Source organism: Equus asinus, chromosome 22, assembly GCF_041296235.1.
Source record: "Equus asinus isolate D_3611 breed Donkey chromosome 22, EquAss-T2T_v2, whole genome shotgun sequence".
NCBI lineage: Eukaryota > Metazoa > Chordata > Mammalia > Perissodactyla > Equidae > Equus > Equus asinus.
This window is the reverse complement of record NC_091811.1, coordinates 52,225,857-52,242,683: the sequence shown is the minus strand read 5'-3', so window position 1 is coordinate 52,242,683 and position 16,827 is coordinate 52,225,857. Positions and strand designations below refer to the sequence as shown.

The 16,827-nt window shown below is 36.0% G+C and overlaps 1 protein-coding gene across 11 annotated transcripts in view; it reads right to left on the bottom strand.

The window, feature by feature from the left end:
• Positions 1-16,827, bottom strand: part of LARP4 (La ribonucleoprotein 4) — a 64,997-nt gene that overhangs the window by 36,277 nt on the left and 11,893 nt on the right. For 8 of the 11 annotated variants that reach the window (XM_014862863.3, XM_014862866.3, XM_044755791.2 and 5 more), the window contains 4 exons: positions 7,935-8,082; positions 6,827-6,979; positions 4,870-4,945; positions 977-1,113 (listed from right to left, as the gene is read on the bottom strand). In XM_014862863.3, the coding sequence (XP_014718349.1) occupies positions 977-1,113; positions 4,870-4,945; positions 6,827-6,979; positions 7,935-8,082 (514 nt within the window). Of the gene's footprint in view, positions 1-976; positions 1,114-4,869; positions 4,946-6,826; positions 6,980-7,934; positions 8,083-8,756; positions 8,884-16,827 lie in introns of those variants that run through there. The other 3 variants (XM_014862864.3, XM_070493955.1, XM_044755793.2) reach the window with 2 other exon arrangements.

The window sequence follows — 16,827 nt, the reverse complement described above, 5'->3', positions numbered from 1 at the left end:
TAAGAAATGATGTCTGCACAAATCGATCAGAGATCTAATAAATGCTTTTAGCCCTCCGAGAACAGAAATCCTCTACTCCCATACAGGTGTATTATTGGACTTCCTATGTTTAACTTTTAAACACTTTCAACAACACATTTCATATAAAAGTGAAGATCTGCCTTTATTCACTAAGGTAGTTAACAAAACCCATAGAAGAAAGGTTACCAAGAAATACTGACATAAGACACAAACATCACTAAAAGTCCTTAGACACCCAATCTAAAAATATAAATTCTTTACCAAACAAACTGCAGGTTGCAACTCTTTAATAGGTTGTGAAATCAATTTAGAATAAAAGAAATGAGTTCACTGCAAGCATTTAGTATTAATCTGTGACTGACAATTCAGTTGTGTATGGGTATATGGTGTGTGTATTGGGCTGTGATGTAAAATTTACTTCTTACTTGGGTTCAAAAGTTTGAAATAGATTGCTTTAGAAGGTGTGATAATGACACATATAGCTTTTTCATAGCCAAAAAAACTGAGATTTAACTGCTTAGAGTTGAGTAAGTGAGTTATAACAAGATGAACCACCAAGGTGTAGAACTGGTATAGAAACTATATATACCAGTCAGTAAAAACAAACTATTGGGACAGAAGAGCGAAAAATAGGAAGTTAACAACAATTCCCTATATGATCAGAAATCAAAAGAATATTTAATTTTTGACTTTAAGAAATAAGCTAGGGGCTGGCCCCATGGCCAAGTGGTAAAGTTCGCGCGCTCTGCTGCAGGTGGCCCAGTGTTTCGTTGGTTCGAATCCTGGGCGCGGACATGGCACTGCTCATCAAACCATGCTGAGGCGGAGTCCCACATGCCACAACTAGAAGAATCCACAACTAAGAATATACAACTATGTACTGGGGGGCTTTGGGGAGAAAAAGGAAAGAAATAAAATCTTTAAAAAAAAAAGCTAAAAGCTATGATTTACATACATCTCAACACTTCAAGAATTAGATCAGGGTCTGTGGTCAGCTTTTTTATTTCTTCCATATTAGCAACCGTCCAAATTGGGATGAACTGATCACTGTCCATTTGAGATATCAAGTAAAGATCCTTTGACAAATTTTCTCTGAAAGGAATAAACAGAAACAACAGTTGTATAAAATAAACAATTCTTAAAAAGCTCCTAAAGAGGCGCCTCACTCACTTTGTCAACTAAGTCTAGGAAAACAAAATCACGCTATCAGAAATTATACAGTGAACTATGAAAACATATAATATACAACAGATATACTCTAACAGGCTCCAGAAAGTTCCTGAATCCCCAAATACATAGGGCCCAATAGTTCTGAACAAGGGATTTTATGGAATTATACTGATATGGAAAGAGGCTTAATATTAAAAGTATATTATAAAATATTCCACAGTGTAGTTCCACCTTCTAACACTTTATCATTGATATTAGAATATGCAGGGGCTGGCCCCGTGGCCGAGTGGTTAAGTTCACGCGCTCTGCTGCTGGCGGCCCAGTGTTTCGTTGGTTCGAATCCTGGGCGCGGACATGGCACTGCTCATCAAGCCAGGCTGAGGCAGCGTCCCACACGCCACAACTAGAAGGGCCCACAACGAAGAATATACAACTGCGTACCGGGGGGGCTTTGGGGAGAAAAAGGAAAAAATAAAATCTTAAAAAAAAAAAAAAGAATATGCATGTGGGAAAAATTATAGTTTAAACCATGATTTGGATTGTAGAGGACTTTAAATTTCTGAATGTTTACATTTTTCAAATAAGTATGTTTGACTTTCTCTTTAAATTTAATAAATTTAAAACATTTAAAAATAAGACAAGATTATTTTGATACATTTTTAAAAAAGAAGATACAAACACTTCTACCTTCTACCTTACACGTAAAATCCTGTTTAACGAACTTACATAAAATCAAATTCTGTCTTGTTATTCACATCGCATCTTTTGAAGCCACCTTCCCAATGACCACTCAAACATTCCTGATTCCCCTTCCCTTGATTACACTGCTCTACTTTTTTAAAAATTTTTTATCTCAAAACTTTATTTTTTCCACATCACTTACCACCTAACACATTTCTAAGTTGCTTACTCTTTATGTTTACTGTTTTTTCTCCCCTAGACAGAATATAGGTTCCATGAAGGATCTTTGTTGTTCAAAAATGTGTTTCACAGTCCTAGTGTCTGGCAAAACGTATGCCTTTACATTTAAATTATGTTAAAATAGAGCAATAATTACTTTCTTAAGGTTACAATCGTCAACAGGTGGTGGTGATTTGTTTTTGGAGGGAAAAAGAGAATAGAGAGGATACCAGCAAAGGTTAAACTCACTTCCGCATAAAAGGAAAAACATACAATCACCCCAATCAACAAGATATTCCTTAAGCTTAAGAACTTGAAAATAAGACAACTATAAACATAGTATTTGCACAACTAAAAAGTTGTAGCCTAAATCGTAGCCTAAATCAACCCTGTCTTTCAGCAAGTTGATTCTTATAAAACAGTGTGTTAAACAATCAAAGAAACTACCTCATCAGAAGTAGTCAAATTAGCGGACATAACATCTAGGATTTGACTATTCATGACTAACATCTGATATGTGCTAATGGCAATTTTGCTGAGCTACAAATGTCAACTGCCCAGCTGGTTTGAACTGTATCACACTTCTGAGTAGGATGTGATAGATTATGACAAGTCAGAGCGCCCACCGCAACAACTAAAAAAGCTTGGACAAATTAGAAAAATCATGTTTTTGGAGATAAAGGAGAGCTACGGAAGCTATAAGGACAAAATCAAAATTTCAGAAAGATGATCTTTCTTTCCTGAAGGCATCTGCAGATCCTGGACCAGAGGGGAAAACTGCAGAGCTTTAAGGCAGTTGCACAGGACTGGCATTAAGAATTAGAAACTAAAGGAGCTCCCAACACACAGCTGATTTTCCCCATTTGACATTTACTGAGTTCTAAGGAGGAAGATGGAAGACTGAGAGTCAGGCTGAAAAGGAAGAGTAAAATCTCTGTGGTCTTGTGCAAGTTCCAGTAGAAGGAACCTTGCCTCAAACACAAAACATCTGCCAGATTTTGAAGCTATATGGGGTAAGAGGATAAAGAGCTAATCTCAAACCTCTGAAGATCAGACTAACTCTTCCTTGGTGTTTCAGGTTTCAGCTAACAGAAAACTGTCTACTTCTAAATCAAAAGCCTAGGGGCCAGCCCCGTGGCCGAGTGGTTAAGTTCACGCACTCCACTTCGGCGGCCTGGGGTTTCACAGGTTCAGATCCGAGGTACGGACATGGCACGACTCATCAGGCCATGTTGGGGTGGTGTCCCGCATGGCACAACTGGAAAGACCTACAACTAGAATATACAACATGTACTGGGCGGCTTTGGGGAAAAGAAAAAAAAAAAGATTGGCAACAGATGTTAGCTCAGGTGCCAATCTTTTTTTTTTTTTTTTTTTTTTTTAAAGATTTTATTTTTTCCTTTTTCTCCCCAAAGCCCCCCGGTACATAGTTGTATATTCTTCGTTGTGGGTTCTTCTAGTTGTGGCATGTGGGACGCTGCCTCAGCGTGGTCTGATGAGCAGTGCCATGTCCGCGCCCAGGATTTGAACCAACGAAACACTGGGCCGCCTGCAGCGGAGCGCGCGAACTTAACCACTCGGCCACGGGGCCAGCCCCGCTCAGGTGCCAATCTTAAAAAAAAAAAAAAAAAACCGCCTAAGAAGGTTATGCCTAAGGAACAGAGATAAATTAAGAGGTGCACTAAGTCTAATTAAAATGGCTGCTTAGCCCTGATCCAACTCAATTCCTGACTGGACTGAAGCAATCAATCTGCTACTGCCTACCAGAAGAAAGCTCAAATCTTGTCTAATGGGGAAAATTATGCCACCTGCAGCTTCTAGCTTCTTTTATATGTAATATCCAGCATATAATCAAAATTTATAAGACACGCAAAAAGGCACGAAATTATGACAGAATAGACAGAAAAAACTCAGAAACATAAGCACACACATAAACAAAAGCAAAGATTTTAAAGTATCTATTACAAGTATGTTACAGAAAATGAATTGTATCTTAGGCACAACTGACCAGAGAAAAGAAAGCTAGAAGGCTCTCGCTTTTAACCTAGGGCCTGTACTAGACTATAAAGGCAAAGAAGAAAAAGGAGGAGAAGAAAAAGGAGATATTTAGGATGAAGAACCAACCTGAGTTGAAACTGTATTATGAGTAAAAAAATAAAGACGTCTATGATAAAATCCAGGTTTCTAGTTTGAAAAATCGGTTCACTGATCCTACCTCTCACCACACACAGGAAACAAAGAAGGCATTATATTGGCATGCATATCCAAACTTCTGTTTATTTTAGAAGGGGAAGTTCTACATATTGAAGTTTTATGATGTCTAAGCTGTAAATATACCTATAAATTCTTATCTATAAATAAGACATTTTGAAACATTTGCCTGCAATAACTCCTTATTTAATAGAAGACACTGGTAATATAAATTCTATGCCCATCCACCTAAATATCTTGCTAAAAATAACTTTATTATCAAAGGTTAGAACAGCCAACTACTAAAAATATAAATTAAGAGATAACCACTTTTTTGAAAACTCTAAACCTGAATATGTTCATAGGAAAAGTACCCAATAGAAATTTTATTATCTTTCTGCTGTGAATAGATCTTTTGCATAGCCAATTGGAAACTCTATCTTTAAATCTAGTTAAGAGATATACTGAAGAATGATACCAAAATATATCACTGAAGGAAATAATTCCACCCTATTTCACAGGTATTTTACATCTACTAACCAAACAATTCAAAATACAAGAAATAGCAATAAAAAAATTACGGTGTACCGTGAGAAACAGAATTCTAATTGTTTCTTCAGACATTCTTTTAGGTCTTCTGTAGAAATCGCTGAATTGCTTTCTCCTGATCATAGAAAACAAGAAAGAAAAAGTTAATACCAAATTACCATAAGTGGTAAACTTTCCATATTGTTGTACTCAGAATAAGTCACAAAGTATGCATAAACTAAAATGGACCACAAAACCTTATCTTCATTAATTTTAGAATTCAGAGAGCACAAGGTCTGACTAATTTCTTCCAACCTATCTATTCTTCTTTCTTTAGATAGATTTCACATCAGTTTAAAAACTATTTTATCAAGTAATTAACAAAGCACTATTAATATCAAAAGCACTTGGCTACCATATTGTAAAACTACCTAAATACTTTAAAAATGTGATAACTACCTATTCCTTTACTGAAAACAAAGAACAGAAAAAATAGTCATCTAAATTTGAAGAAAGAAACTAGCTAAACAAAGCAGGATATATATATATATATATACACACACACATCCATATTGCTGGTAGTAAATCGGATGTTAGTCACACTCCTTAAACTGCTCTCTTTTAATACTCTTTTCTTTCCCTTCCTTGATTTTAAAACACTATATCTTCCTAAGGATATTTAAAGCACTCAAAAATCCAAAAGATCAAACCAACTCTCTACTAGCCTTCTATTATTTAAACCCAGAAGATGGGAGTTTTTTTCAGGAGTCAAACCTGCAAAACCATCTCTCTTACTAGAATCTTACACAAAATATTACAGACTCAAAGCATATAATTTGTTCCCTTCTTAAAAAGCAGTAATGATTAAGTCGGCAAATTTCCTTTAAAAACACAGACAATAGGATGTATGCAAAGACAAATAAATTTTGTGCATGGTTTCACCACTACCTTGTCTTACTATTCAAGATTCAAAGTGATATTAGATATTAACTTCATTAAAAATGAATATAAGAAGCATTCTATTTTTATGTATATACAATTCTTCTAATATAAAATTCATCCACCCAAATGCTAGCTAAATGAGCAACAGCTTCATTTAACCTTTCAATTTTATTATACTAAATTTATTAAATACCAACTGGTTGCGACATCACTTAAATCAACTCTATGTTCAAAGTAGCCAGTGACCAGGGATATCATGACCACAAGTAGGGAGCAGAACCCACCACCTTAAATTACTTTATGGAAATACCACCCAATTCCACTTGAGAAATAAACTTACAAGCTGACAGACCTCAGAAATCTAGTCCAAATATTTATAATAAATAAGGAAATTGAGGACAAACCTTTATACACCTGACTAGTCACAGAACTAAGCAGTGATAGAAATGCCTACTCCCTATTATGCCTATTTTCCAAAGAGACCCTTTAGAAATTAGAAAAATAAATTTAGGTAGTCAGTGTCTACGGTCCATTTTTAGTTTCTTTTAAATTTCATCCATATTAAATCCAAGGAACTACTAATCCTTGCTAATTAAATGAATGTGAAAAAAACATTTCACAAGTTGAATTGCAGTAGAACCATGTTTTTAATACAGCCTATTACTCAAAATTAATCCCTGCAATTTCACATTTATAAATGCATTTCACACTGACAAGAGCAATGAGAAAACTGACAGAATTTGTACTGATCCCAACTAACAGACCAAGAAACTTGTACCCTCTGAAAGATTGTAATTTAGGTCTCTTTTAACTATTTTTTCCTTTTAATTTCACACTTTTGTTTAACAGGATCTTTAAAGGAAACATTCTTTTTAAATTACAGTTTTCATGTCTGGTCATTTGAAAACAGTATTTATGACAATCATCTAATATTTCATTAACATAAACTTCTTTTCCAAAAAGAAAATATACTGATCAATACCATATGTCTATTAGAGCAATGATAGAGAGACTGTAGGGAGAAAAAGACTAGCATACTGCATTCTCATTTTACCAAAAAAACCATAAAGTTTACCGGAAACATCATATATTTGGTAACTCAGATCTTCTGGCCCTAAAATCATTCCATCGGTTGATTCTTCAACGCCTGTAGTATTTCTTGTGGTTTCACAAGATGAATACATTACTTCATATTCCTTACACATATCATCTGAAAGCTCTGTATTACCTGCATTAAAGAAAACATCCTGAAAGTAAATAGGAATTCTTTAAATCCTATCTTGAGGAACTCTGGGCTCCATGTCTTCTATAACAAGATTTCAAGGAATTCTACTAGTTCAGAAAATGTCTTCATGGTTTTAAGTAGGAGTTCTCTTCCCAAAGGAGATAAGTTTTGACCATTACGGATAAGCTAAAATGACTAACAACAGCTTAAACTTATATGGCGCTATCTATGTGTCAGACAGCTTCATGCACCTTACTCACTCAATCCTCAGAAAATCCTATGCCAAAAGCAATTATTATTATTATTATTATTGTTTTAAAGATGAAGGAAACAAGCAGCACGGAGAAGTTAAGTCATTTGCCCAAGGTCAAAGAGTAAACAGCATTGCCAATGATGGTAGATCAAAACTAATTTATAGAGGCCGGACCAGGAGCGCAGCGGTTAAGTGTGCATGTTCTGCTTCAGCAGCCGGGGTTCCCCGGATCGGATCCCGGGTGCGGACATGGCATGGCTTGGCACGCCATGCTGTTGTAGGTGTCCCACATATAAAGGAGAGGAAGATGGGCATGGATGTTAGCTCAGGGCTGGTCTTCCTCAGTAAAAAGAGGAGGATTGGCAGTAGTTAGCTCAGGGCTAACCTTCCTCAAAAAGAAAAGAAACACCAATTTATAAATACCACATTATAAATGGGTTAAATGCTGAACACAAAGATACAGCTACTATTTTAAATTAGGGACAATCCATTCATACTGGATACAAATGAGAATTATGTACAAACTATGTTAAACATTTATATTTAACATTAATTGTGCATGATTTTACCACTACCTTTAACCTTTCACCACTACCTTAATATATTTAATCAAGTAATCAAAGGATGTACCCCAAAGTTCTATGAACTGGTTTGATCATATGTTTAACGAAAATGATTTGTCATAATGAAATATTTAGGACTTACCCTCAGGATGAGACCCCGATGTGGCTGCTGTTTCGTGCCAAGAGCTTTCAGTTCCTTGCGTTACTGGAGTGGCATCAGTATTTCCAGGAGGAATTTCCTGCCATACTTTGGCATTAGGATTTAAACCAGTTCCTTTAGATGTTACCTGCTAAATAATCAAAGGATCTATTTGTAAACTTTAAAAGTCAGTGTATTAAAATTACAAATTCAGATAAAAATATTTATTTAATATTTATTATTTATTTATTATTGGGGTTTTCTTCACATTTAATTAATGGACAATTCTTTTAAGTTTTCCGCTCATTTGGAAATATAAATCTTTTTTAAGTAGATGAACTTGAAATGTCTATATAAAATTTAGCTACCTATACAATAAAAAACATATCTCTATAAAACACTATTAATATAGAAATATTTCTTTACCCCAAACTACTTCCAAATGTCATAAAATTTACTCAAACTATTTATATATCTTTGATATTAGCACATGTTTATCTAGAGCAAATTTTTGAGTTATCTAAAGCAATATAATTTTTACTGCCATCTAAGCTGTGGCAGAGACCTTTGAATCTGAACGATTCTATCACTAGAAATTTTTTCCTCCAAGTCAAAAACAGCAATCTGCCCTATATTCTTAACGTCCACAACATAACTATTTAACATATTACCATCTAAACTGATCTTCTGCATACATCATCTAATCACAGACACAGAGGGGAAAAGCAGAAATGAATCATGGTGTGCGGGGTGGGGGAGGAGAAGGGTATTCAAAAGGTGGAGGGAGAAGAAGAAAGCAGGATGCACAAAATACACTTCTCTCACCTCATTCAACCAAACAACAGGGTTCAATCCTTCTCAAGTATATTAATGACCCTTCAAAAACTTTACACCCTTTCCAGAAAGTTACTTTTAACTGTCTTCTCAACCACAGGCCCCTCCCATGGATGGCAGGCACTAGAAGGTGGATTCAAAGGGCATGGAATTAATTACTCAAGCTTATGACCTGCAGATACTGGGAATTCAAGCTTTCCTGAAAATTAACTGAACACACTGAGTCATTTATCAGGAGGTTGTCACAAATTGTTTACCTGGAGAGAATTCTTACGACTGACCCTGGTTCACAGGGTTTAAAAAAAAAAAACGAATTGGCCTTGAAGGTATCACCAACACCCAAATATGGTCAGCCAAAGCAGGACTCTGGATAGGTAGCAGTGCAGAGACCCCAGACACAGTTACTGAGAAGACTCAGCTTCTGGGAAGCCTAACTAGTTTCTGCAATTATGTCCCATGAAATTCCCCTGTACCTTTAATATAATAAACCAAATGTTTACTGGAGTTTGAGTTTCCATACTATGCAACTAACATGACATATGTATGAACCAATGAAACACTGTTTCCATAATTCCACTCTGTAGCTTGCCATATATTTTTTGATTGCTTCCTTTTATCAACTGAAACTCCATTTGGGAAAAAGGAGAAAGCTCAGACACAATGTCCTTTTCTATGCCAAGGTTCATTCATATCTTGGGAGCAAAGGCTGGGCCTTGAAATGGTGGTAGTAGTGGCAGTACGGCTGACATTGTTTAGAATTGCCAGAGTAATAGAAAGCATACGTGTTTTAGTCAAATTTATTATTTTTTTAAAAAAATTCTCTACAGACTATATCGTCATACCCCCTTTCTGCCTTCACTAGAGCAATATACTCCCCGCTTTGCCTTCGGAGCTGACTTGACTGTGACTTGGGAATTTAGATAGAGCTTATTAATCTCTGACTGACGGCAGAAAAGAGCTTGTGATAGCCTGGACTTCCTGCCATGTGAAAAGCATTTAATTTGATAAGCATTTTAATAAAAAAAAATCTATGTATTTACATACTTACTTTCCCTTCTTTTTTTCAATTCTGAAAATACCAGATATGTCCCTACCCAAGAAAATAGCTAATAAAAACTATGGCTCTTAGAGGAATCAGGAGCTGGCCCAGTGGCTCAGTGTTTAAGCTTGCACGTTCCGCTTCTCGGCGGCCCGGAGTTCACCTGTTCGGATCCCAGGTGTGGACATGGCACCGCTTGGCATGCCATGCTGTGGTAGGCGTCCCACATATAAAATAGAGGAAGATGGGCATGGATGCCAGCTCAGGGCTAATCTTCCTCAAAAAAAAAAGAAGAATCAAATTTCTGAATCTTGATAAATACAATGAAAGAGTAAAAAATTCATTTAACAAAAAAAATCTGTACACGAAAAAGATGCAGTAAAGAGGCCATAAACCTACTAGAAATACTCTAACTTACCAAATTGTTATGCATAGTATGTGGCTTTAGTAAAGCAAAATAAGGATTCCTATTTTCAATGTAGCTGCTAATTACTATCTAAACATATAATGATTGAGGCTCTAAAACCACGTTTGAATTGAAAACCCAGCTCTAACATTAACAGCTGTGTGATCGTGGGAAAATTTCTTAACCCACCTGAGTCTCAATTTTGTCAACCAAAAATTGAAGAATTCCTTATTTTCAGAATTAAATTATATTAACATTTAAAAGCAATTAACACAGTATAACTACCCCACTTTTTTATAAAGTATGTTGGTTTTGAATGGAAGGTAATTCAGCTGTCTACACAAACTCTAATGCATTACATCAAGATAACTGCAAGGTGAAGTTAAAAGTTAAATGCCAACTATTATATCAGAGAAAATTAACTTTGAAGAAATAGATACAAATCACCATGGATGGATGAATATAAAACTGCAAATAAAATTAAAAACAAAGTTAGACTAGAAAAATAAAATTCTAGAAAAAATAGACATACATGCACACAAATAAGAAAATAAAACACCATTTTACACTTATTAAATTAGCAAAGCACTTAAAAGTAATTCCCACATTGGCATAAAATTTGCAAACTCATTCTTTACTGGAGATTGTATAAAATAGTGCAACTCATATTCCCATATATTAGCATTATTTATAAGAGCCAAGAAATGGAAATAACCCAAAGTCAGACAGACAAGGAACAAAGGAAATTATGACACTCTCACTACGTAAAGCATTACACAGCCATTCAAAATTATAAAGACATATTACCACATTTTACAAAAGCTAAAGAGGTACTACTATATCACAAAGAAAAAACCCTGCTGTTTATTAAACCATGACACACCAAATCCTGTAAGATGTATGCCAATTTTCAGAGAAGTTACAATGTGCAACAATGTGCATCTCAGGATTGATGAAATATGAAAAATGCCTTCACACAATGGAGTGAAAAAAACCATAACCACCACAATAACAAAAGTAAACATGTTAAGTAATTCTGCCAGCTAGACACTGTACTGAATGCTTTACATGTATCATCTCATCTACTTCTTAAAACAATCCAGGGGCCGGCCCCATGGCCGAGTGGTTGGGTTCACACACTCTGCTTTGGCGGTCCAGGGTTTCGTCAGTTTGAATCCTGGGCACGGACATGGATGGCAGTGCTCACCAGGCCATGCTGAGGCAGCATGCCACATGCCACAACTAGAGGGACCCACAACTAAAAATACACAACTATGTACTGGGAGTCCTTGGGGACAAAAAGGAAAAATAAAATCTTTAAAAAAAAAAAACACAAAACAATCCATAAGTACTAGTATCTCCCTTTCACAGGCTATCCTATTATATGAGAAATAATACATCCAATGAAAGACACAGAGATTAACTATGAAGTCAGTATTAACCATCCAATGATTACAACTCACAGATTATTACATTGCAAAAAGTACATAAACATGTGGACACGGGCTAGAAGGGAACATGATCTGCTACAATAACCAGATCAGAGATTTTTTTCCCTTATAAAAGCATTCTATTAATAAAGCATTCCAGGGGCCAGCCCCGTGGCTGGGTGGTTAAGTTCTCAAGCTCTGCTTCGGCAGCCCAGGGTTTCGCACATTTGGATCCTGGGTGCGGACCTAGTACCGCTCACTAAGCCATGCTCAGGCAGCATCCCACGTGCCACCACTAGATGGACCCACAACTAAAAATATATACAACTATGTACAGGGGGGCTTTGGGGAGAAGAAGGAAAAAATAAAATCTGTAATAAACAAATAAAAAATAAAGCATTCCATTAAAACATCACTTTGAGTCAAAAAAATAAAATAAAAAGGCTTATTACATCCATTAGATTTTTTTCAAATCAGAACATAAACGTTACAGTATCTAGTACCTTAAAATCAAAGATTACTCTGTGCCTATTTTGCCTGTATATAGATAAAATATACCATTATTTTAGTTTTATACCAGTCAATATTTACTTAAATTTACATAAATGTTGACCATTTTCTTTGATCATCATTCTTTCTTGCATTTCAGACCTTTCCTTCTTCCTCAGACATCACTCAGAATTTTTTTTGCTAAATTCTCAAGTTGTGGTTTCACTAAAAATACCTTTATTTTACCCTCTACCTTCGCTGTATACAGAATTCTCACTAGGCACTTATTCCCTTTCAGTACATTAAAAATATCCCCCCTGCCTTCTGGTTTGCTCCATTCCTGATCAGAAATCAGCCATTAGTCTAGCTGTCATTCCTAATCTCCCTTTATCTCTGGTTGCTTAATATTTGTCAAAGGTATTTTACACTTTTGCAATCATAAGTCTAAGTGTGGAATTCTTTTTTATTTATTCTACTTGAGATTCACTGAGCTCTTTGAAATCCGATGCATCTTTCATCAATTCTATACAATTCTCATCTCTTCAAATATTGTCTCTCCACCAACTGCTCTATTACTTCCTTGTGGAACTCCAATGAAATATTCTATACCTTCTCACCCTATGTTCCACCTCTCTTTGTATCAATCTCTCTCTCTCTCATTTACCATTTCTTCATTTTACCAATTTCTAAGAAATTATGTTCTGAGCAATTATGTAACATCTTTCGTCCAGTTCATCAATTCTCTCTAGCTATTTCTAAGATGTGTTCAATCTGCCCAGTAAGTGTATAAGTTCTTTTCATATTTCTCATTTCTTTCTTTCTTTTTTTTCCTGTGAGGAAGACTGGCCCTGAGCTAACATCTGTTGCCAATCTTCCTCTTTTTGCTTGAGGAAGATTGTTACTGAGCTAACATCTGTGCCAATCTTCCTCTATTTTACGTGGGATGCTGCCACAGTGTGGCTTGATGAGCAGTGCTAGGTCTGTGCCCAGAATCCGAACCTGTGAATCCTGGGCCACCAAGGCAGAGTGCACGAACTTAACCACTATGCAACTGGGCCAGCCCCTGTATTTCCCATTTCTTAAAGTTCCTTTTGGTTCATTTCTCAAAGGCATCTGATCGACGTTTTGTTTCCTGGTCATCCTTTCAGTATCTTGCTTCTTTTAAGCATATTAAACATTCCTATTTTACAGTCTTTATTTGATAATTCCAATATGTGTAATGTTTGAGGGTTTGATTTTGTGATTCATCATTTCCATTAAACCATGCTCATGATGACTTACATGCTTTATTTTACATTGTAAGCCCATTTTCCTTGGAACTTTAATTGTGGGAATTTTGAAGATCATGTTTAAAATGTGCTCTTCAGAAGAGGGTTTGTTTTCCTTCTGGTAGATGACTGCATACTAAGACTATCAATCTACTATCACTTTAATTTTCAACATAGGTTTTTTTGGGGGAACAATAGGTAGTGTGAATTTTAGCCCTGCTTTGGCATCAAAGAGGATTTGTGGTTAGAATTATTAGGAAGACACCTCTTCCATCAAACCAGAGCCACGGCTAAAACTGACAAGTTTCCTTTTCTCTGGGAAATCTTGTCCCCCGAGCCCCAGTTTATCTTGTGTCTTGTCTCTAAGCACTGCACATTAAAACCAAAGCTCTGGGCCACTAAGGATCAACAGACGCATTAAGGGTAGCCCCTCAGTTTACCACCTGCTTCTCTCTCTGGTTTAGTACTTTCTGATTATTTTTGGTCTGAAGATTTCATCTGCTTTCTTACCAGCTTAATGCTCTGCTTAAAAACATTTTTTAGGGGCCAGCCCGGTGGTGCAGCAGTTAAGTTCACACTTCGGCTTCCCGGCGGCCCGGGGTTTACTGGTTCGGATCCCGGGTGCGGACGTGGCACCGCCTGGCAAGCCATGCTGTGGTAGGCGTCCCACATATAAAGTAGAGGAAGATGGGCACGGGTGTTAGCTCAGGGCCAGTCCTCCTCAGAAAAAAGAGGAGGATTGGCAAATGTTAGCTCAGGGCTAATCTTCCTTGGGAAAAAAAAAATTTCTTTTAAATATATCAACCAAAATTTTCAGTTATTTTCCAGAATATCTAATTCACAATATTTCTAAAAAAAGAAATTACCAGTATTGTCTTCATAAAGCTAAACTGAAGAGTAATTCCAACAATTGAGAGGCAATTATGGTGTAACAGAAAAAAATTAACTTTATTCTGCCACTTAGTAACTATGCCATCACTGGCCCCAGTTTCCTCATTTTTAAAAACATAATGCCTACTCTACCAAAACTTTAGTTTCTATACCTTGGGCACCCAACTTCATTTATTTTGGTCACTACTTCCTCTTTCCCTCTTACTATTTGTACATAGCTCTATTTTTTACCACTACCATAGTTTATTTAAATATGTGTTCTTTGCAACTAGTCACTGGGCTCAAGGAAGGCAGACACTAGGTCTTCCTCTTCTTTCAATTTTAGCTATTAACATACTCCAAGCCAAGAGCAGACCTTCAACTGTCTATTCGAATGAAATAGTAGAGGCATATGTGCAAAACAGGAATTAAGGTTTAGCAGCTGTATTTACTCTTCTCATTTGCTGGAAGATCAGAGTTGATATAATCTTCCTTTTTTTCACGTGGCCTGAGTTTAAAATGGAAGTCTTATGTCAGGGTATTTCTTGGCTTTTGGTTTCAGGACTGCTAAAAGCTTTTACAATAACATCAAAACCAATAACAAAAAGCCAAACCTTGCAGGGGAGCAAAAGTATCTGTGAAGTAGCACTATTTGAATAACCATAGCAACATCTCAGCTTAGGGATGTTAGTTCACAATTACCTCATATCATAATTAGCTTAAGGAGGAAACTAACTAGTTTTCTTAGACCACCAGGTAGCTCCACCAGGACAGGTACACCAAGGAGTTATCTAAAAACCACCAAGTAGCAATTTCAGAAAGCAAGTCATCTTTATATTTGCCACTATGTAGACGCGTGAACAACTCGTGCTGTACCAAAAGGATCTCATCAAGGTGCGAACCACCTGTGCTGTACCAAAAGTATCTTATCAAGGATTATTATCAGTCAGTATTCAGAATCCACTCTGGCTAAACAGAAAGGTATTTTATTAAAGGATAGTGTCACTGCCACTACATCACTGGAAGGACTGAAAAAACACACGCAAAGGTAACTACCCAAAATAATGTTGCAGAAGTGGCTTGATGAGGAAATCACTATCCCTGCCATCACCAAGCACTAAATGTCAAAATTCAAATCTATTACAAGCTTTACTATTGCCAGCACCAAAGTCACTTCTCCATTAGAAACTCAGCCTTGCAACTATTAACTCCACTTAAAGCTGACCACCTCTACTGCCACTCCAGCCCGCAGAACAGAACCTTCATTTCCTTACATTGTGTATTTTCAAATAGAAGTCATCTGTGGGTGTGTCTGACTAGTGGGTCTTAGGTAACATGCCTGCATCCATCTAGATACGAGAGAATCTGGGAATTGCAGTTTTGACTAGTTCATACACTAGAGAGGCCTGACTCATAATATGCGAATTTCTGCAAATGTAGAAAAGTACTCAAAAATTGGGAGGCCTCAGATATGACAAATATTCACTATAAGAGATTAATAGACAAAATATATTGTCATATATACTTAATTTAAAAATAAATACCCAAATATCTAGGGATTATGATCAAAAACTTAACTTTTTAGTGATGCAATGTACTATTTCATTAAGCATTTAATAATCAATCAAAATAATTAACTAGATGCCTTTCGGAGCATACTATCCATAAATCTGATGTGCCCCTTGCTAATGGTGCCAGGGATAATCAAAGTATGAGATCCATGGCATATAGACAAACAATACTCCTGGGAATATTTATACTTTTCACCAGCCTAGTTAAAAACACACACTACAAAAGCCATTAATGTACACAAGAAGGCACAGTATACTGTAGCACTGATCCCATGAGTGAAAGAATGAAAACAACCTAAATGTCCATCTACAGGCAAATGGTTAAACAAAATGTAGTACATTTCATAACATGGAATACCTAAAAGCTAAAAAAAAAAAAAGATAGGCCTATATACACTAATATAGAAAGTGCTTCAAGGCATATTGTTCAGTTAAAAAAATCAAGTTGCAGAACAATAAGCACTTTGTTTTATCATTTACGTGTTAACAAACACATAAAAATCACTGTACAGATATACAGGTATGTAAAAACAGAAAAGACCTGGAAGGTTATAACACTAACTGATTAACACCAGAACCTCAAATTACTAAGATATTTACAAAAGAGGGAAAATGTACAAAGGACAAGAAGGAAGTTAATGACAAAATATGATTTTTTACCTGTTGAACTACTTAATGCCATTTTGAAAAGTATAAAAAGAGACAATCAGTTCACTATTGTAATTCATAAAACTTTTCTAAGAGTTGGCAATGTTTATCGAAAACCTTAAAAATATACATTCTTTGGTCCAGAAATTCTACCTGTCATATTTACTGAAAAGAAAGAGATAGGCAAAAATATGTAAGTACAAGGATGTCGACTAAACTAATTTTATAATGGTGAAAAATTAGAAACATCCAACTGTTATGGTCTGCACATTTGTATACCCCTCAAATTCAAATGTTGAAATCCTAATGCCTAGTGTGATAGTACTGGGAGATGGAGCCTT